General features: G+C 38.5%; 1 protein-coding gene across 1 annotated transcript in view; it reads right to left on the reverse strand.

Moving 5' to 3' along the window:
• ipo11 (importin 11) overlaps positions 1–21,641 on the reverse strand; it is a 135,600-nt gene that overhangs the window by 47,446 nt on the left and 66,513 nt on the right. The window contains exons 17-22 of the mRNA XM_026188417.1: positions 15,301–15,334; positions 15,064–15,104; positions 14,844–14,960; positions 12,729–12,842; positions 8,668–8,783; positions 7,556–7,632 (exon numbers count right to left, since the gene is read on the reverse strand). Of these exons, the coding sequence (XP_026044202.1) occupies positions 7,556–7,632; positions 8,668–8,783; positions 12,729–12,842; positions 14,844–14,960; positions 15,064–15,104; positions 15,301–15,334 (499 nt within the window). The remainder of the gene's footprint in view (positions 1–7,555; positions 7,633–8,667; positions 8,784–12,728; positions 12,843–14,843; positions 14,961–15,063; positions 15,105–15,300; positions 15,335–21,641) is intronic.

Raw genomic sequence — 21,641 nt, forward strand, 5'->3', positions numbered from 1 at the left:
AAGAATTCAAATTGCTGGATCGGCGGACAGAGGCGGTTTCTTGCACGTTAATTAGATTCTTTTTTTAAGGTGTTTTTTTCCAAAGTCGCAAAAGTATGATGTCACAACAATGTGATTGGTCACTTGCAATGTTGAACCTGGAACAAAATGTATTATGATGATGTGGGAACAACACCGACACGAGGATATCGGATCGTGCCACATTCATACGTAATTTAGAACCAATAATTAACCTAACACCACTTAGTGCACATCTTTGGACTGTGGAATGAAGTGGGGGTACACAGAGAGAACCCACGCAGACATGGAGATAATGAAACTCCACAAATAAAGGCCCCAGCCAGATGGTGGATTCAAACCCAGGACCTTGCTGTGGACAACAGTGCAAACCAACATACTTGAGAAAAATTAATTACCATATTAATATAATCAAAATATGAGTGTAGTCGATAACAATAACTGTATATTGGTATCCAAACAGAATAACTACACTAATAGTTAGTGCCTAACAGCCAAGAAAGGAACTTTTAAGCCATTACCAGCTAGGTTTTAACAGAGACCTAGCTGGGTCTTTAATATAACATGTCTTTTTCATTTTAAGGCCAAATTAACTTTTTTTCATCACAATTTTCAGAATGATAGAAGGCAAATGTGGGGAACTGGTTGGTGCCATTACCCTTTTTTATGCTTACTGCTGGCCATCACCTTGTACAAACACAAAATGCCCACAACGGTGAGCTAACACTTATCAAGTGCAAACAGATCTTTCATCTGTCAGCGTCTCTGACTTGACTGTGTGCAGCAGTATGTTATTACTTCAGCAAGGTCATGAAGCAGTTCTGTTTCAATTTATCAACCAGGAGGCAGGCTAATATTATACTGACACTACTAGTTTGATTACCAGTCACTCATCTGGCAATGTTTTAAATATAAGGCAAGACATGAAGCATCGCTGAATATGTTTCCAAACCAACTTCATTCTAAGCCAAAGACTAGAAAATATGGTGAAGCATATCTGCCCTTTGGGCTCCCCTGCAGAATTGGTTTTCCCTTCGTTGGGAGCACGCACTGGGCTCTTCAAATCACGGACAAACAGTATCCCACATTCTTGATTTTTAGTTCACAAACACTTGTGATGACTAACTACTGGTGACATTTTGGAGATGTTAGCTCTTTATACAGTAAAGTTACAGTGGGATACAAATAATATCAGGCTGATGCTGCCACAATTTGTTCCCCCGGTTCAAACCACAGACAAACAGTATCCCACAGTTGTTTATGTTTTTAAACCCATTTTGCACAGAGAGGCATTTTTTGAAAAATGTATTGATAGCAATGTTGAATATTATTACACAGGAAAAAAACAACTACAGTAAAATAATCACACCGTGATGCCTCTGCCTTTGTAAATAGAGGGACAGTAACTGTGTGTGTATATGTCTGTGAAGGTTCTCAGTCATCCAGGTCATCGTAGTCAAAGGAGCTTGCAAAGAAAAGCGTCTGGACTTCTTTAAGTTACTTGAAGAAGCTTCTCGGATGAGAGGTGAAACGTCTTCAAGTAACTTAAAGAAGTCCAGACGCTTTTCTTTGCAAGCTCCTTTGACTACGATGACCTGGATGACTGAGAACCTTCACAGACATATTGCCTTAAATTTTGGGAGGAACACCCTTCAACTGGTGCGGGAGTATGAAAGGGAAATAATCCAGTTTTTGAGATCCCTTCCCAGACGCCTTAACGCCCACTCACATCCTGGGTCATCTGATCCCAGGAATTCCCATGATAAGGCAGGGCCAGGTTTCACAATGAACTCACCCGAAACTCTGGCTGATTGGGACCCACACCCAGTTTCACACCTTGGCTCAGGCGATTAGAGGATCATCAGGGGGTCCTTTTGTCCCTCTGTGGGGGGTCACTCCCACTAGGTTTATATCTGGGACTCTCCACCATTTGACCTTAGAACTGAAGAAGCTTCTCGGATGAGAGGTGAAACGTCTTCAAGTAACTTAAAGAAGTCCAGACGCTTTTCTTTGCAAGCTCCTTTGACTGTGTGTGTATATGCAAGCGTGTAAAGCCTGCAGTTATCAGCATTTTGTCTCTATCTGCCATTCTGCAATTCATCTCATGTAAACAATAATGTGGCGCACAGCATGACATGAAAAAAGGCACATACCTTTGACGTTGTGTGACGAACTCTGTATTCCTCGTCCACACGTAAACGCAAAAAAGGAGTTTTCAAAAATCTCCATTTTCGGTGATTCGAAATGCCGTTTACGTGTGGACGAAACAGCTGCGTTTTCAAAAATACCCGTGCAGGTGTGGACTAATAGTAGACATTAGTAGTTTATTTTCCTACTACCTGTAATTTATTGCAGATTACTTGTATTTGCTTAATTGTTTACTAAATGTTTGAGGTGTGAAATAAACCGCAATGGAGCAAAATATGGGTGTGTGTGGTTGGAGGATGTGTTTGTGTTTGTGCGAGCGCGCGCGCGCGGGGGGGGGGGGGGGGGGGGCGAACATTTTTCTTGTAAAACAAAGGGGGGCCTAGCAAAAACAAAGTTTGGGAACCACTGATCTAACTGTACATTCATCATCTTAGAATTCAATGCAACCATCTATTTTCTTTACTGCTTATCCAATTTAGGTTTGCAAGGGAGCTGGAGCCTATCCAGGCTGTCACAAACAGGGACACAGGGTACACCAAGTCTATCACAGGGCTAACACAGAGAGACAGAAACATTCATGCTCACACTAAGACCTACGGCCAGTTTAGAATCACTAAATACATGCATGTTTTTGGACTGTGGGATAAAATCGGAGCACCTAGAGACAACCTACACAGGAACGATTGATGGCAAAAAGCAAACACTGCAACGCCTCATCGTACAATTTTGGATGACCATTTGGACCAAAATAAAGCTATTTGAAGACACAGGCTAAAATAACAAAAAGATTATGAAAATTAGCATATATGGCTACAAGAGCTACACATGACTTCCATATATCTCTTGTTATGAGAAAATAAGCAATCACTGGTTTTTAAAGATCTCTACATTTTGTGATTTTCTGTTTTATATCTATTTTTAATCCATCCATTCGCTACCGCTTTTCCTTTTCAGCGTCGCGGGGGGCGCTGGAGCCTATCCCAGCTGTCGTAGGGCGAGAGGCGGGGTACACCCTGGACAGGTCGCCAGTCTGTCACAGGGCTAACACACAAGGACAGACAACCATTCATACTCACATTCACACCTAGTGACAATTTGGATTTTCCAATTAACCTATCCCCACAAGCTGCATGTCTTTGGACGGTGGGAGGAAGCCGGAGTACCTGGAGGGAACCCACGCAAACACGGGGAGAACATGCAAACTCCACACAGAAAGACCCCGGCCTGATGGTGGAATTGAACTCAGGACCTTCTTGCTGTGCGGCTATTTTTAATTTTATTTTTATTTTTAATTAATACAACACTAATGTGTTTGTTTCCGACCAAAACTACGAACCTTTCGACCAAAACTTTGAACTGCTGAGTTTCTCAACACTGAAGGGACAAAGTAAAGTACATTAAAATGGCTACTTATCTCTATTTCTTGCTGACATTAGTCAGTGTAACGCCAGTAAGAGAGAAGAGAGAAACTTCTGTGCTTGTGCTCCATCATCACAAGTCAGAGCACCACACACAGTTGAAACGTGTCCTAGTTCAGAGTGTGGTGGCAGTGATACAGAGCGTAGTGCTAGTCTAACAATTTAGCCAAAGCAAGGCTCTTGACATTCTAATTAGGGAATTTTCTCCTCCAGTTCAGCAATGATGGAGCAGGGCTCTTTATCAGGCAGGCCAGGCCACATACCTGGCAAGCTCCAACATCCTAGTGAGCCAGACTATCTCAATGGCCCACATCCCTCCATTGCTCTCCATGGGCAAAATAAATGAACCACCAGATGTTCTAGTGAAAACTAGCCAAAGATGATGACTAGCTGAAGACTGATGAAAGAGATAGATTACAAAACACAGGCAACTTTAGTTCTTGTATAAGATTTGTCATTGGTATGTGGAAATAAATGCATGTTTTAAAGGAAAAATGTTTCTCTATTTAACTTCTTGTTCTTCCCAGCGTTAAATCACAGCTTTTCAAAGTGTTTCCTGATTTGTTCAAACCTGTGATCATACCTCTGAGCTATCATCTTTGAACATAGCAGCTTTGAAATTTCTATCTGACACTTGCACTCACAAGCACATTGAATGCAATTAATGAGCTTTAAACATGCAAACATAACCTTGGGAGAAACTGATTTTCACAAGAACATAAGACAGAGACAGCAACAAGCTGTAGAGAAAGTACTTAGGGCTGACAAGTGGCAGTAATTTTAAAGTCTTATCATCTGGGTTATTCGACTCATTAACGTAGCAGCAAGCATAGCCTAAAATAGCGGCACACATGCACAAATGCTACAATAGTGAAAACATCTACTGATGGCAAAGTACTTAAAACCAGCGCGCTTGTTAAGAGTTTTTGAAAATTTGATAACAGCTAAGATAACAGGGGCCTGACTAACTGAGGCCCACTGATCACTCTTGACTTTAAAGACAGCAACAGAGAGAAGACAAGTTCAGATTGCTTAATCGTGACATGACTGAAAGACTAAAAACTGGATCCTTTATCTCATAGCAGATGCAAGAAGAAAGAAGTTGTCAATGAGATGTGGCTGAAAGCTTAATAAGAGCTATTAAACAGCCCTTGTGTTAAGAATTATCAGTCCTAATATGACAAAACAGTAAAACAGCTAATATGTGCAAAATCAATACCTAATCTACATCTATTTTAGATACAGAAGCAGTTTAACATGAAAAGATGATTGATTAGAAACTTACCAACACCTTTTGATATTAGACATACGTATAGAAAACTCCAAAGATTTAGCCCAGATCTTTTTTATGAATATACAAACATGACTTGTATTTAAAAAGCAAAAAAAAACAAAAAAACCCCAAAAAAACACAATGCATTTGCCCCTCATTTATTTATTTATTTTAATACTAATGGACTCCAGTTTCCTTGTACCTGCAGAAATGTGAAAGCTTTTTTTCCTTTTCCTTGCATTAATATGTGTCTGGCATGGCCAGAGTAAAGTGGCACTCATCATCACTGAACCAAATATTGACAGAAAGGCGAGCAAGGTCTCCGAAGTAAACACAGAAAATGGGAATAATTATAAGCATATTTGGGTCACAAAATGAGTCACATTATATTGACCAAGATGGATGTTGGCAAAGCAGGATCTATTCTTAATCTATTAAGATCTATTCTTAAGGGAGAGAGATTGTTTCTCTATTGCAGCCTCTGATGAGAAAGAATTATTATTTGTTTTCAGCGTTTTAACACATGAGGCTGCTGTTGGATCACTGGGAGGATGGACAGATGATATAATATGGCATTTCTTCTTGCAAAATCACTTTAATAACCAATTTGTTATCTAAATAGACTATTAATTTCCTAATTTGAAACTAATTGCTGTAGTCCACATTTGAGCCCTTATGAGTTAAACTGCATATTAGGGAGATAAATGGTGCTGAATGGAATTGTGAAAGTAAACCTTTCATCTAATGTGGAATACCATTGTTAGGGCTGCGCTTCGCAGGCCGCGCTGGTTTAGAGACTTATTCCCGTGAACAAAGCAAGACAGAGCTCAATCCATTTTAACTTGCGAGGGGAGCTGATTGGACCAGGATCTTGGAGCTGCAAGCTCCTCACCTGATGTGTCTATGAGCATGTGATGTGATCAGTGATATGTGTATGTGTGTCTGTGTAGGAAACAGAAGTCAGCCTTCATCCTAAAGATCTAATCATCTTGCTAAAGATCTAATAATTTTGCACAATGACAATCATATTCATCCACAATTCTCTAACAACCATCACAGCATTTTCTCATATACCTTTATGACTGAGCTAATTTTTCTCCTGGAATTTGTGTTTCCACTTCCATCTGTCAATCTCCATTTCTACACAACCTTATCTGTCCGTGTGTATCTGTCTCTCATTTCCCACCATTAAACCTTCAATTTTTTGCTGTTCTTTAATCTGACACCCTCTTATCGATATTACAGTCTGTCTTCCCTCCTTCAATACACCCATTAAGCCCACTTAAACCAGTAATATGGCAGCTGATCAGCACGCGCTGATTATATGACAGATCTTCGTCAATCAAGTGGAAGCAATCAGGGCTGACGTCTTTCAATCACACAGTCAAGACTTCTACAAGTGCATAAATGTTATTTGCATTATTAGTTCATCTTCTGTGCTGAAAAATGTTCAGGAAAATGTTCCTGAATGATTGGACTCACTGTGATCACCCACAAACTTTAATCTGAATTTAAAACAGTTTTTCTATCACTAGGATTTGGTATGCTTTTTCACTTCTCTTTTTTGGTTTCTTGGCAACAGTAGTTGTTTTTGTCACCTTCCTGCCACCTCTCTGTAATTTTCTGTGATTGGTCTAAAATTTAACATAACTAGCAGTGATGCCTTGAAAAAAAAAAAAAAAAAAAAAAAAAGCATCCCTTTTCCTGCAGTTTTCATCTCCTTGGTTTCCTGTTTCTGTTCAGCACTAGATAAGGCCGTCTCTTATCTTTCATCCATGTCCACGCTCCTCCAATGCACAAACTTTCTTTTATGTGACTTTCTCTTTATGAATTTTCCAGCAATCACTTTTAAATAATTCCTTTTCATTCACCACCTCCATGCCAACTTTTATCAAGCTTTCCCCTTTCCTCATCCTCTCTAATTCCCTCATCCTCTAATACATCAATCCATAACTGTCAACCCGAGTCCTTTGCTCTTGTCTCATGATTCCCCAGCCACACTGTAAGTGATCAAATGCTCCACCAAGCCAATCAAGCTACACTAGTGGTCATATCACTCGTTATGTGCAGAAGCACTAAATCAATACTATTCCTCATCGCACGCAAGGCCACACACATACACCACTACAGAGTAGAACATGTGAGGTGTGTCCCAGTGCTGTGGGCCCGTGATAAATCATCCAGCCAGTTCTATTCAGTCTGCCACCCCTCGCAGCTGCCTACAGACCAAGAGTAGTGACTCTGATGCCTTGAGGCAACTGCAAAGCCGCAACTCTGATCTTTACAAGCTACAATAGCCTGAGGTAATCAAACTATGAAAATTAAGTCCACGGTCATGGATTGCATCAACCTTCCCCATTCTCTGTGATTCTCAACTATTTGATCTGACAACACTGGCTTGTTTTGGGGGGGGTTGTGCAGCAATTTTACATCACTGTTATGACCATTTCTGGAGTGAAATGTTTTTTGTCTCTCTCTTCATAACAACACATATACAAATAAATATAACCATTATACAGGAAACCCACTCTAAAATGCATTATAGTCACATTATTCTTCATATTATTGTGACAGCTTCCTTTCTAAACAATACTGTGATCTGCATATAAAATGCCATTAAGTTATTTTGGGGAGTTTGTGTGTGGTCATAAACCAGGCCAGGCAAACCAGCAAACAAAGAAACATCATGTGAGCTCACCTAGCAAAGCTGACATGTTCTGGAAAATTCTGAGCAGCTCTGGAGTGATGGCTGGACTGTTCTCCAAAGTCACCAACCTGCATGATGACATGATGAGAGGCAAACAAGGGCAAAGTAATGAGATGAGAGAGAAAGAGAAAAAAAACAAGAAGTAACAAAAGAGATGTTCATTAGATTAGAGATGGCAAAAGAACATGGGATGAGAAACAGCAACACGACAAATATTACAGGAAGAGAAAGAAGGTCACGGGGATTTAAAACGGAGGAAAAACGAGGAATTATGAAGGTTGTGTACAAAGAAAAAGACAAAATATCATAAAAGCAACATCGAATGGCTAAATTTTGGCTATAAATGAAGTCCACTAAGAAAATGGAAGTTGTAGTCTATATAAAAAGAACTAATATTAGGGATCTAAAAAGAAAATGTTTGAATACACAGTTCATTCACATTTGTAGCTTACTAAATGTGTTATTGACACATCATCAGGATATTATAAGCACAACATAACCTTAGAAGCAAACAATAACAACAAAACAACCCAATTTCGACTGTAAACCAAGCAAACAAATATATAGGGCACCACTGTTTATCAAGTAGACTAAAAGATAGGAAAATAGATATAAGACTGAGGGTTTCTACTGCAAGACAGACACGGCATGCTGAATGCTGAACAGTGAAGCTCTCCAGCGCGGCAGACAGGAAAAGAGAGATTAAGTAGGACGTTAAAAAGCAAATGGATGATAAAAGAGCAATATAGGGTAACCCTGACAAATTCTCTTCTGCTGAACTGAACCTTTTGGAGGTAATGCATTTTCAAAAGTGAACATAGTGTATTGTAGCAGGCACCTTCATTAAAATGGTACATTCCCAAATATTAAGATAAAGTTAAGATTGTGGTTGAGCTGCATGAATTAACAACACCTGCATTTAACTCAAGAATAGATGCCTTTGAAAAAGAAAACTGAGAGTCAGTAAATGAGGCTGATGTTTAACATGAGAAAAGGACTCCGGTGAAATAGAGTGACAAAGACAGCTATATCCAAAGTATCTAGTGTCCTGATGGGAGTGTGTACAAGTCATAAATGTTAGTGTACTGCATATGTCTCTATACCAAAGCTCCAGCCCATCCTCCAGCAAATACACATGTGGCGGCTGCGAAACATCAGTGCTCAACTGGATGACAGGAAGAAGAAAAGGGTACAGGTTCTTGCTTTCTGCCCCGAGGCCCTGTGAGAACACAAAGATACAGGAAGTCAGTTTGTGTGCTTCAGTTTAATGGGTTTTCCTTGCAGATAACTTTAGCAGAACGGTGTGGAATAGAGACACATCGGCTTATCCAAAACCTGACACACCCTTCCCCAGCAACTAGTGAAAGACCATACCTCAGTGAATCAGGTTAACAGGGAGGAAGCTCTTTGTAAGCACAGAATGTTTCTTTGGCTGCAAAATACTTGCCTTAGGGTGCAAGAGTTGTTTATGGATTTATTTTTTAAAATCCTCACTTTATATCCCTTTAAAACACTATGGACCTATTAAGTTCGATTTCTGGGAAAAAAGCATGTCCTGGAACTAAGTCAGAGGTCGTTTCTTGGTCGTTTAGATTTTAATGACGTTTAAGATGACACAAGAGTAAGAAATGACGCAACTTCCCCTTGGGAGATTTTTTTCTTGGCAAAGTGTACTTCACAAGCCCTTTGTTACTAATGCACTGGACATCCGTATGTGGCCATACTGTAACACAGAAAAGGGGAATGAGCAACCGAGTAGTGTGTCATTTTGACCTCAATAGTATCGCACTGCTTTTAACTAATAGGGGGCATAAAACAGTGCTACTGGAAGCAAAGATGAAGACTTTAAAACCAAACTCATATTTCAAGGTACATTACCGCAGCTATAATGCTGGATTTGACTGTAAGAAAGGACACAGCTCAACACACATTCAGCTCTACATGATTGTTAGTGTTGTTATTGTTTCTGGAGGAAAATCTGGTCATCTAGTAAAGATTCTGCATCCCTTTTTCCAGATGTGTTTGGGTCAAATGCAACAGCAACATATCCAGAGTATGACCAACCATTTGATTAATGTTTCAACCAGGCTATAGACTATATCAATTTGGCAACACAGTATAATTGAAATAGCTAAACTGAATGCTTCACTCAACATATCACAGAGAAACAGAGTTTGCATTTTCAAATGATTAAAAAATAAAAAATAAAAAAATAAAAAAGCAGATTCCCTGTACACTTTCCTGGCCAAAAAAGTCACACATGTCAATATTTAGTTGAACCATCTAAAGCTGGCATCGTTTCAATAAGCAAACCCCTGCAGTCTTTATCTTTCAAACTTGGGCCGTCTACCAGAGGCCTGGGAGCTTCAGGGTCCTGCGAATTATCTTTGTCTTTTCTAAGCTGTGTTCTTCTGGACGAATCTCAGATGTGGCTCTTGGGATCTGCTGGAGCCATTTGTCCAGTTTGGGGATCACTGCCCTGAGTGCTCCGATTATCGCAGGACCACTATTACATTCTCCTTCCACATCTTCTCTAGCTCCTCTCTCAGCCCTTGGTAAATCACAAGGTTCTCATCTTCTTTCTTCCTGATGTTGGCTAGCACTTGGGAGTGATACATCTATCACTATAGCCTTCTCCCTCTGCTGTCAGTTTAAATATTTAATCGCAATTAATTGCGTGATTCCCTACAGTTAGCTCGAGACTAATCATAAATTAATCACAGATTTCTTTATCTTTTCTAAATGCACCTTAACAATATTTTTTTCACGTTTCAATATCAGCACGGAGGTGGACAAACAGACCTGCTTTAGTCACGTGTATATTTATGTAATACTGCTCAGAATATTCTCCAGAAAAATCTCAAGGGTACTGCATGCTCAAAAAAATATGCCAAAAGTAGACTTAAGCATATACTTCCTCACAATATAACTGCCTGCAAGACATAGCCACCCATGTAGCTATGGCTGTTGAAAGTTTGTCCCTTGTTTTAGATTGTTCAGGCGCCTCAGTTGAAAACTGTCCAGCATTGTCTGCATCAACATGTTATTATCACATTAACGTCAACAGCCTTTATCTCTGTGTGCGTGTGTGTATATATGTAAGTATATATGTGAATACACTGTCTGAGTGACTTCAAACAATAACACGGTTATTGAACTGACAAGAAAAAAGTCATCCAAATTCAGTTCAAAGTTTGTTTCATAAAAGGCAAAAGACAACCTTCCTTTAAGCAAAACTGTCAGCAGAGTTAGACAAGTACACAAACACGCACACACAGCAAAAAAATAAATACTTACATAAATCAGAATACACACAAACACACAAGTCAAGCACTCAAAGTTACCAAATATAGTGCCAACAAACACGATTGTTCTAAATTATGGATTATGCCCTCTGAAGCATTTCTCACCCTTGATACCTCACTTCCATCTTTCTTCACACATACACACAAACTCCTCTTGATGAAAACTTAACCACTATCTGACACCATGGCCTTTTAAAGCACTCTATCACTTTAAGCTTTACACATCCACTCTGTGTATTTATAGAGAACACAAGATCATTTGGAAGAGGATAAGGGAAAGATGCTGTTGATGATGCTAAGTGCTTGGGCACAGTCCCACTTTGGGGGTGTCAGCTCCTTTTATGCAGTTAAAAAGCAACTCCCCATAAAAAAGATCAAATACGAAGAGCCTGACTTAGCATGAGGTTGTGGTAAAGTTAGGATTATCGCAAGCTTAAAGTAACTGTTAAGATTAGGCAAGTACTGGTTATGGTTAGAATACATCTTAAAAGTCTTCAGAAGTGCTGAAAAATGACTCTGTGCGTGTAGCAGGGGAATAATCTGTGTGAAGGACGACAGGATCCAAAGTAGCATTCCAGATCTGTCAGCACTGTTTTACTGATAGCATGACATTAATTTGGTCTAAATATGCCATCTCTTACATTTATGTGGGTGTAAAACGAAGACAGCATTTCTCAATCCCCAGATGGTGCAACTCTTCTCTCTCCATCAAACAAACAACAACAAAAAAAACCCTCCTACAGGCAAAACTGAAGTTTAAAAGCAAGTAAGCCAATACGCCGGCTATTATGCTGTTGGATCACTGACTGGCATGAGTTGGTTGTGCCAGTTCCAGCTGGTCCTAAGCCAAACAATCCATACACACTTCTTTGCAGGTACAGGACTGGGTACATTAGGACAGGTCCAGGTACAAAAGGGTTAATAACACAAGATACTCTGCTGTACCTTACATTTTAACTTTTAAACATTAACATTTTTCTGCATGTATTAAATGAAAAAAAAGAAATTAGCATGTGGCAACACAGTTAGATAATCTAAGGCCCTTCAGCTGCAGATTTTCATTTCGTTTGCCAGATGTGTACTCTTGTTACTCTCCCAGAGGAAACATATTTGTATCACCAGGCATTTCATTTCCCACCATGAGCTAATGCAGCCACACAGGGGTCCAAATCTTATTCAAGTCTGAGATAAGCACCTTCAGTCCATAACAGCATTCTTCTTGGGACAAATGTTCTTCTCACTATTTAAGTTTATGGGGTTTCTCATTACTGATATCTCCAAATTAAGTTGCAGATATTTGCAATCTGCAGCTTAATTCTCACAACCCACAACTCCTATTATCTCCTGATATCTTTAATTCTAATAATAATCAAAATCAGGTGGATATCTTCTGACTTTGACTCTGCTCATAGTTGAAATGTAATTAATTATTTGAAAGAGGCACCAGCTGTGACCCTGGGGTCCTTTGGGAAATTAAACAACAGACCACTGAATATTAATATTGAGATTTTTGCCAAGAGTGTTTTGAAAGGATCTTGAGAATGTGTACCTACAACAAGGATTAAAGCTCTGGGGATTGTGAAATCCACGACTAAACTGAAATTTAGTCAATCCTGATGTTTTGGATTTTTGTGTGTGCTGTTGTTGTTTTTTTAAGAAAACTGTGAATCACACTTATAAACTTAATCACTGTAAAGTTGATACGACAGATCAACTTGTTGTTTAACATTTTGACTCCTCATACTAATCAGTCAATTCACTCAATTTATTTGAATTGAATAGTGTGTGAATACTCGATTTGCAAAAACTGGACCGACTAATGCAAAAATAATAAATTGTAAATTTGAGATGCACCATACCTGTACCAGTTGGATAAGTGTAGTTAGTATGGCACACCGAAGCATGTTGTGTTCTTCAGATTGCTTCCAGAGCAGAGGCAGGTATTGAACTAGACAGCCTACATAGGGCCGTATCTGAAAAAGAATCACATTAGATGGCAAATAAGAAGCAAAGAAAATGCTCTGCAACTTAAGTTGCAGGTTTCACAACAGTTGCAACTCATGTTCAATTCACATCAGACTCCCGTGGATTTGCAGAAATTAAAAGTCTCATTTGGGAGCAGAAAAAGCGACAATGGTGAATTCTGATTCGCTGCTGTCTCAGCAAAGTGTTATGCATATTTACTGCATGCCCAAACAAACTTTGAGACTACTCAGGCATATTTTCTCTCAAAATTTTCTTAATATTGTATACAAACTTGGCATAAGAAAAACAAACAGCCATCCAATAAGAAAGTTTTGTGGGGGGGTGTTTAAGTGAGAAATTGAGATCCCTTTCCTCTTATCCTCCCCGGCCTCCCTAGAAGCCCAAATCAGTCACTTCAAAACACATTTCAGAGGAAAAGCTGGGTACATAAAATACTAGACAGGTAGGTGAAAATTCATGATATTTTTTTTCTTTTAAGTCTGTTTGTCAGCAATGCGAAAATTAAATGTGCCAACTTCATAATCTGCAAAACCTCTTATGGAAGCTAATTTTGTTGACACATGTTGTCAGTGTCTGTAGCTCCACAGCAGCTAAGGCATTACATTTTACCAAACTATAGAGGATATGACACATGCACAGTTCATGAAAAAACTTCTCTGTCCTCAATCATCCTTCACAAAACACTGTTCTAATACCAAAATGGTATCATATCCATTTCCGTTCTTAGATTACATCAAATCTTTTGTTTAAATCATGTAAATATCTGGGTAGTTAGAGACTAATTGGATGCCATCACTGTCATTCCTGTGTGAAATTACAAAATGTGATGGCACACTGTGCAATTTAGGTGCAGTTACTTTGCAGCCAGCCAACTCCAGGACATTTGAGTATGGCACTGAATTAACAACTACAGAAACTATTCTGCCTTTTCTTGTACTGACTTGTGCTAGCCCTTTCTATTCCCTATAGTGGCTATGTGGCCGAGCTGAAGACCCCACACTGGGATTTTTTGCTCGATTACACCTTTATGAGGAGCCACCTAGGAGCAGAGAGAACAGTAAAAGAAAGAAAGAAAATGCTGTGGAGCCTTGAGGAGAAAGATAAAAAGCGAGAAAAACAGACCCACAAAACCACCCTAGGATGACATTTGTGAGACTGACAGCATAAAAAGTAGCTAAATCTCATATCTGTTATCATGTTCATTTCAACTCAACCCATAGTCGTGGTTTCATTGCCTAGTTCCTCAACTGCTGCCACTCTTTGCGGGTTCAAAATCCCTCATGAGAACGGTTAGAATATTAATGGGATTTCCAGTGACATTAGAAGTTTAGCCAAGACCAGTGACTGGGGGAAGTCTTAACCAGATTGACAGTTTGCTAGGATAAAAGCCATTTTTGTGACAGATTTAAGTCAAGGAATTATTTAAGGGATGGCACTTAAAATGGATCTGAATAGAACGTAGGGGGGTCAAAAGGAAAGGCATTTTTTTCCAGGGCTGGCAGTTAAATGGATTAAAACAACTTAATGGATGCTCAAAAAATCTAATCCATATGGTTACAAAAGCATTGCAGTGGCAGAGGAGAGACTGTATCTTCATTGTAAATGAGAGCAGACATCAGAACAAGCGCTGCTTGAGGCTTTGTGATTTACAAAGAATCAAGATTTGGGCTTTATCTTTTAAGACAGATGGCCGTTTTACCTTGGTGGTGTGGGTATAGTACAAGGTGACTGGTGATTTGTATCTGTGATTTGATGTTTTTTAACAGCTTCACATGTCCCCTGCAGAGTCCAAGTCAATAAGTACAATTTGTGGAGTTACACTTCAAAGAGCACTGCCAGAATATATCTTTTCAGATGTCGAACACAAGGGCTCCTTCAAAGACACTTTGGAGTTTGCCTCAACTTTTCATACCGTAAATGTCATCGTGCAGTAATATAAAGATGCATATTACTTAAGGAAAACTTCTATCTGATATCAAACATCTTACCTGGATGCCTACTCTCTCGATGACGCAGGAGATGACATGGAGCACCTGCATTTTAGTGTCGCACTCTGTTACCTGCTGCAACAACTGGAAGAGCAGCCCAAAGATGGACTCAAGATACTAAACAGGGAGACAGAATTTAAAATGTCAGACATAAATACTGATGTCTAAAAAACCTTTTTTGGTGTTTTCTAAAACTTGAATTTCAGAAACTTGTACTCACTGGAAGGAATTGTTCTGTCCGGAACTCAAAGTCATCGACAGGTGATCATGAGTTAAAGAAGAAGTCAAACTTTAGGGTAGACAGATGTAAAAGCAATTCACCAAGATACACTCAACCATTGTACATTTGCTTTTGCAAGGTCGCAGTCAGTTTACAATAACACTCAAAAGAATGATAAATTCATGTGCTGCTGAAGTTAACTACCCTTATTTTCAAATAGGCCTATCAAAAGGATATTGAGTTTAAGAGTTGTAGCCGTCTCAATCCGCACCTATAAGAGGGGGGAAAAAACATGGCTCAGCAGGTAAAATTAAGCATCACATTATCCATCTAAACCGATACAAACAAACTCACATCGGGCGAGAAAAAATAGAAACCATAAACCTAAAGTAAAACAACTTTTCAGAAATAAACAAAGCTAGTTTGCAAGGTACCATGTTAGCCTAATAAAGGCCATCGAAGTGGCTGCTCAGCTTTCTGTATCACAGCAGAATAATCTGGCAATGAGTATGATGGCAGAAGGTTAAAGGTTAGCAAAAAAACTTAAATGCCAGTCTACTAACATGTCTCAAGCTTTAAATTCACATGCCTGTTTGGGTATATTCAGGTAAGATAACCCAGAACAGTCATAGGTCATACGTCTAATGATCAGTTACAACTCTCAGGTTATTGCCTGTAAACTAACAAATGAGCACAATTTGGGTGAAGAACCCTTAGGTGATCAGTGAGAATTTGCTTAAATCTGTTACTGTAGGAGGAAAAGAAAATCTTGTGAATTATGGACAGATGGACTGTGGACACATCAGCATGGCATGAACTTATTGGTCCTTTGGCCAGATTTGCTAACCCAGATCTGAGAAATTCTTTTAATACAACAAATCAATATGTGTGATTTTGACTATTTTGTTACGGTTGGAATGTTATCGTTTTTAGCCTGCAAACATTTTTGCAAGGTCTGCATAGCAAATTTCCCCAAAAAGGTGCTTAAATTGCATTTTCCCTTCCACGATAATACAAATGGGGTTTCAAATCTGGATCACAGATCATTTCATATTCATACACTGACTGGAAAACTCAATTGGCCTCTGTCTTTCTGTTTGTGTTGTACAACACACACACACACACACACACACACACACACACAAAAAAGTTCTTTATGAATATGGAGCACCCCATTGATCTGATCTTGACCCTCAGATTTTCTCTCAATACTTCTTATCTTGACTAAAAAATATTGACAGTTTCACAAGCATTACCATCATCATTTATGCACATAACACAATCATTTTCAAACAACACGAGTGCAGAGTTAAATAATCTTCTTTGATTTTTAGAGTTACTCTGTTAGGGTAAAGCCAGAAAACTGCAGAAATCAAAATTTTAATGAACAAGATTTGTGTTCTCCATTCTTATGACACACACACACACACACACACACACACACACACACACACACACACACACATTCTTTGCTTCCACCACGTCAGTCATATCATAATTTATCCTCCTTATTTTCATGCATATTTCTACATGTATAAAATACTGCCAAATCCAAATAAAATGTAAAATTGTTCTGTTTTTTTTAAAGGACAATAGTAAAAAGAAAAGGCGTTTGCATTAAATTTTTAATTCAGAAATCACAATTATCTATAAAATCCTGAGCCATTTTTACTGAAGATTTTGGTCTCCATTTATTCTGCCTCATCACATCATGCCAAGTCAAGGTTTTGGAATTACTGGCACCAAACCAGTGGTATGATCACACTCACACTGGCACATTTTCCTCAATTATTAATTGACTTACTCAAATAAGCAGCATAACAACTTCTCCAGCTTGTGGTGTTTATACTTTTCTAACACTATGAACAGCTCATATTTCTGAAGCACAGAAAATAAACTGATTCTCATATTATGTTTTATTTTTAAAAAATGACATGACAGCAATAACTGTAAGTAAGCATAATCTAAGGTCTGCATCTCTTTGGTAATTAACTTACAACACACACACTTGACACTAGGCAGCAGCTTAGTCAAAATATAAGCTGTATGATATTTGTCCACTAAACAGATATGATACATTTGGCCATTTTAAATGAATACAATCATTTGTATAACAATAATAATATGGGCTAACAATATTATAAATCCATAGACAAAAATTTGAAGCATCTGTTCTATACTGAAAATACAGGTGACGAACAAAACAAATGGAAAAAGTACATTAATGAAAGATAAATCTGAAATTCAGACAGTCTGGTTTAGACACGAAGAAAAAACACAGCCCTTCTGTCTGCATGTTCATAAAATACTGAATATGGTTTTAATAATTCCGCATACATTAACCAGCAACAAAAGGAGTATGTTGATGAAGTGGGCTCTGCAAGTGCCATCAGCACTGGCCTTGTTGGCAATTGGAATACTTATGAGTGAAACTACATTCTAATTCAACAAAGCATAGAGAAAACCATGGGTTAAAAGATGGAGATAAAATACTCAGATGGGTCTTATACAAAAACATACGTATTGTCCGACACTGTTACATGAAACATTCACTTTAAAATGTTACTGATGTTCAAAATATCTGAGGGGTTAAGAAGCCAAAAATAAAAAAATAAAAATAAAATTCATCAGATTTATGCCAACTATAAAAGTAACTGAAGGTCTAACCAGGGAAAACTTACATTTAACCAACTCAGTGAATCTGACTAAGATAAAAGTAACGTGAAAAAGCAACACCAAATCCAAAACAATCATCTGGAGTAAAATGATAATGAGCATCATCTAAAAAACCTACATGCATATTAAGTAACACAAATGCATATCCTCTTCTGGAAAATATTTCAGCCAGTGCTCACTGAAAAATTCTAAGTGTTAATTTAAAAAAAAAAAATGCTGGCAGATAAGCAACAGCCATTTCCACAATTTGTAGTTACCGATGAGTTAAGTTGCTTTATAATACATCATTATAATACAAATTAATGATTAGTGTTCACATAAATACATGTATGTTGTAACGTGTGGTGGAGATGAAGCCAGCCGCGGAGATGTGCAGGTGGATAGCGAATGAGCAACAGCTTCTGACTTTCCAAAAAGTACTCATTTATTTACAATATCAAAAATAAAAGTGCTACCTCTACCACACATTACTAAAGAGCACACTAGTCCGCGTACACACGGGAGCATCCATTACAGGAGGAGTGCGAAGAAGAACAAAAAAAGGGGGTGACACCAGTCGTGAGACAGGAGGCGCCGCCATGTGGTGATACACTGCATTACAATAGCAACTGTTACAATGTGTATGTATGTGTAAAAGCTTAAGGAGTTAAAAGCTTAAACTCACCACAAGACTATTTTTAACCTTTACTAAGACTCTGTGAGTAAACAAACAAGAATGCTGCAAAAACTAGAACACCTTGAAGAAAATGAGGAGATAAAAAAAAAAAAAAAAAAAAAACTGTCACAATCCAAGTAATATGCATCTGTGATTTAGCTCATGAATGCCACTGATGGATGCTAATAAAGCGTGTGCATGGATGGCTGTCTCACATATAAAGCTCCCGGAGTGTGCAACACTACCACAGAAGTCTGCGGAAACTATTTAAGAGAGCATGCTTGTGATAATCAAAATGTTAATCTGATCAAGACACCGAGGGCCACTGCCTTATCACCCTTTCTAACAGTAAATGGCACCATAAATTACAAAAAAGCTCATCATATTGCATTCAGTACAATGACTGAGGCCATTAACTCATCGGGAAAGTATTACAGGTCACAGATCATGTTGTTTTTCCCATAGACTTCTGCACAATTAGACTTCTTTATGCAACCAAATGGGCTTCCTTTTTCCATAACAATGAAGAGTTTGCTGCACTGCAGCATGAGCTCCTACATCTATCTTTTAAATACAATGCGACTATGACAAGGCGCTTCAGTCTAATTTTTGGACACAAGATGTCATAATTAAATAAGTGAATAACTTTCCAGGTTAATAAGGAAAACAGAGCAGCAACAAGGATATTAACAACTTAGATTGTTTATAAGTCTCGAGGTTTGATTAACAATTCATTCAGGTAAAGACTTTCTAATTGGCCCCGAAAGATACTGATCAGGAACTACAACATGATTAGTGAGCTGGTCAGTTATGTAAATGCAAGTTTGTACGAGGAAATGCCGCTGAAATGGTAACAGCACTGAAATTAATCTCTACTTTATATCACAAACGATTTACAAAACCCATTTACCTACACAGGGTGTAAATAAGAGTAAAATAGATAATACTGGCATGTAACTAAATTATCACATTAAGTGCGCATTCTTTTAAGTGCAATAAAAACCATCTGTGCACAACATCTGGATCAAAGCAGGCAAACGTATATAAGGTAACACTACACAAATTATGATCAAAGTTCAGGCTGGACCTTTAAAAAGCAAAAATCATTAGTGATTTCAATTAGGCTAAATTTGATATAGTGGCGCTACACATTTAGACTACCTAAGAGGCAGAACAAGACATGTCTGTTTGAACTATGACATGCTGCCTTCAAGCTACAATCACTGAAAACATTATCAAGCTATTTTTTTCCCCCTCCTGTTTTGCCAAGAATATCACTATAGCAAATTTCCTTGATCTATCATGACATCATTTTGAGGCTCACTTCACTACAACTTAAATTTTGTTTCGGTAGAACAAAGACAAATCTGAGGCCAGCAGATTGTGCGAGTGTGAGTGGTGGGGAGTTGAAACTGTTACAACTGTTTTGATATTTGTACTCCCCAAGACATCTGAGGGATTACAGCAGTGCTCATCAATTGGCATATCAGATGTGCCTTTATTAGTCAAGAAGACTGCAGGCTTTTGCACGGCATAGACTTGTGCTTGCCTATCTGGGTCATAGCTATAGACGCAACTCTCCCCACCATTGAATATTTGACATGGAAGTTGGGCCTTTTCATGTAAAAACAAATTTGCAAAAATTTTAATATATCCTACACCCACCTCATAAAGCAAATTGCTAAGTACACTAGGGCTGCTACAAACGATTATTTTGATAGTCGACTAGGCACTAATTATTGCACCAGCATGCATCAGCTCTTATATAACTATCATTAGCATACAGCTTTAAGTGTTTAAGTGCTAACTAAAAATGAAGACAAGATGATAGTTTATTAAATTTTAATGAAACAGCCGTCTGCTCCTTCCCTCCTATCTAAAATGTAACGGGACACCGGAGTATATTCTCGAGCATCTCACACTTCTGATAATCAGTTGTCTGCTTGACGTTTATTCAGCTGTGCAAAAATACAACTTTAATCTCAGCCAAACCGATTTACTCAGGAACAAATAAAATACTAAAAACAGCCAAACAATAACATTTTTAGGTTATCTAAGTGACTTATATATCATGTTTAACCTGAGTAGCGAAAGACGGTGGTGGGTTTGAAAACGATTTGCCGGGAGTCCGGTGTTCTCACCAGCTCTAGTGAGCTTTGCCCCCGGCTAGCTATCGAGCTCGTCGGGACGCTTTTGAAAATATGTGGTGTCTTGATAAACTGAGCAGATATTTGAGGTTTACACAGCTACATTCTCGCCTGAAAATATGTTAAACGTTTATTTTGTGACCCAGAAAGAATAATAAGAGTAATATTAAAACTAACTAGCTGCCGCCATTGGAAACTGAGCAGGGCAGCGCTATGAATTCTGGGATAGGTTGGGCCACAAAGTATACACCCGACCCATCCTTCAAATCTGGGGAAACGAAGGCCGCATTTGTCGGAGTCTTCAAATTTGGACAGTCTCCGTCATGTCGCTGTAACGTAATCGGCCTACAATTGCACAGGAGGATGCGGTTCCTGAATTTGGACACAGCTACGATACCGGACACTGCTTCTTCTTCTTCTCTGTTTCAGTCCGTTATTACACTCTTAAATCCTACTACTTATTCCTACGTCTTACAAAGCTTCAAACGACGCGTCGACTATTAAATTAGTCGTCGATGATTTTGATAGTTGACGTAATCGTGACTAATCGACTAATCGTGGCAGCCCTAAAGTACACACGTTTTTATTCTAAATTCTAACCTATAAAAATGACTGACAACTCCTGTTGCATGTACAGGAACGGATAGAAACACTCAGTTCCACAAAAAGTGAGCCCGTTTGAATGACATGTTCTAGATTTGTTCAGTGTCTGCTATTTGAATTGTATTTGAACCCTGAACAAACTTCTCTAAGAGCATTAAGTAGTGTTTCACAACTTAATAGAAGGTTGTTGAAATTCAAATGCGCAGTACATTTTCCAGTCTACATACAGACACAAATCTATCTCTGTTAATAGTGAGTAACTATCCTATTTAGCCACCTACTGGCAAAGAAAAGTCAGCAACCTGCAATGAATTTTACTCAATATACATGAAATGTATTTTGTATTCAACATCATACCCCCACAACATGACAGATGATAATTGAGTGTCAGTTAATGGACACAGAAAATGATATTTAACTGCTACCTCTTGAGTGAACCAATCCCTGATCACATTTCTGGCTGTTTGGAGATTAAGTATTAAAATCTTAACTTTAAT

This window comes from Astatotilapia calliptera, chromosome 12 (assembly GCF_900246225.1).
Source record: "Astatotilapia calliptera chromosome 12, fAstCal1.2, whole genome shotgun sequence".
Classification (NCBI taxonomy): domain Eukaryota; kingdom Metazoa; phylum Chordata; class Actinopteri; order Cichliformes; family Cichlidae; genus Astatotilapia; species Astatotilapia calliptera.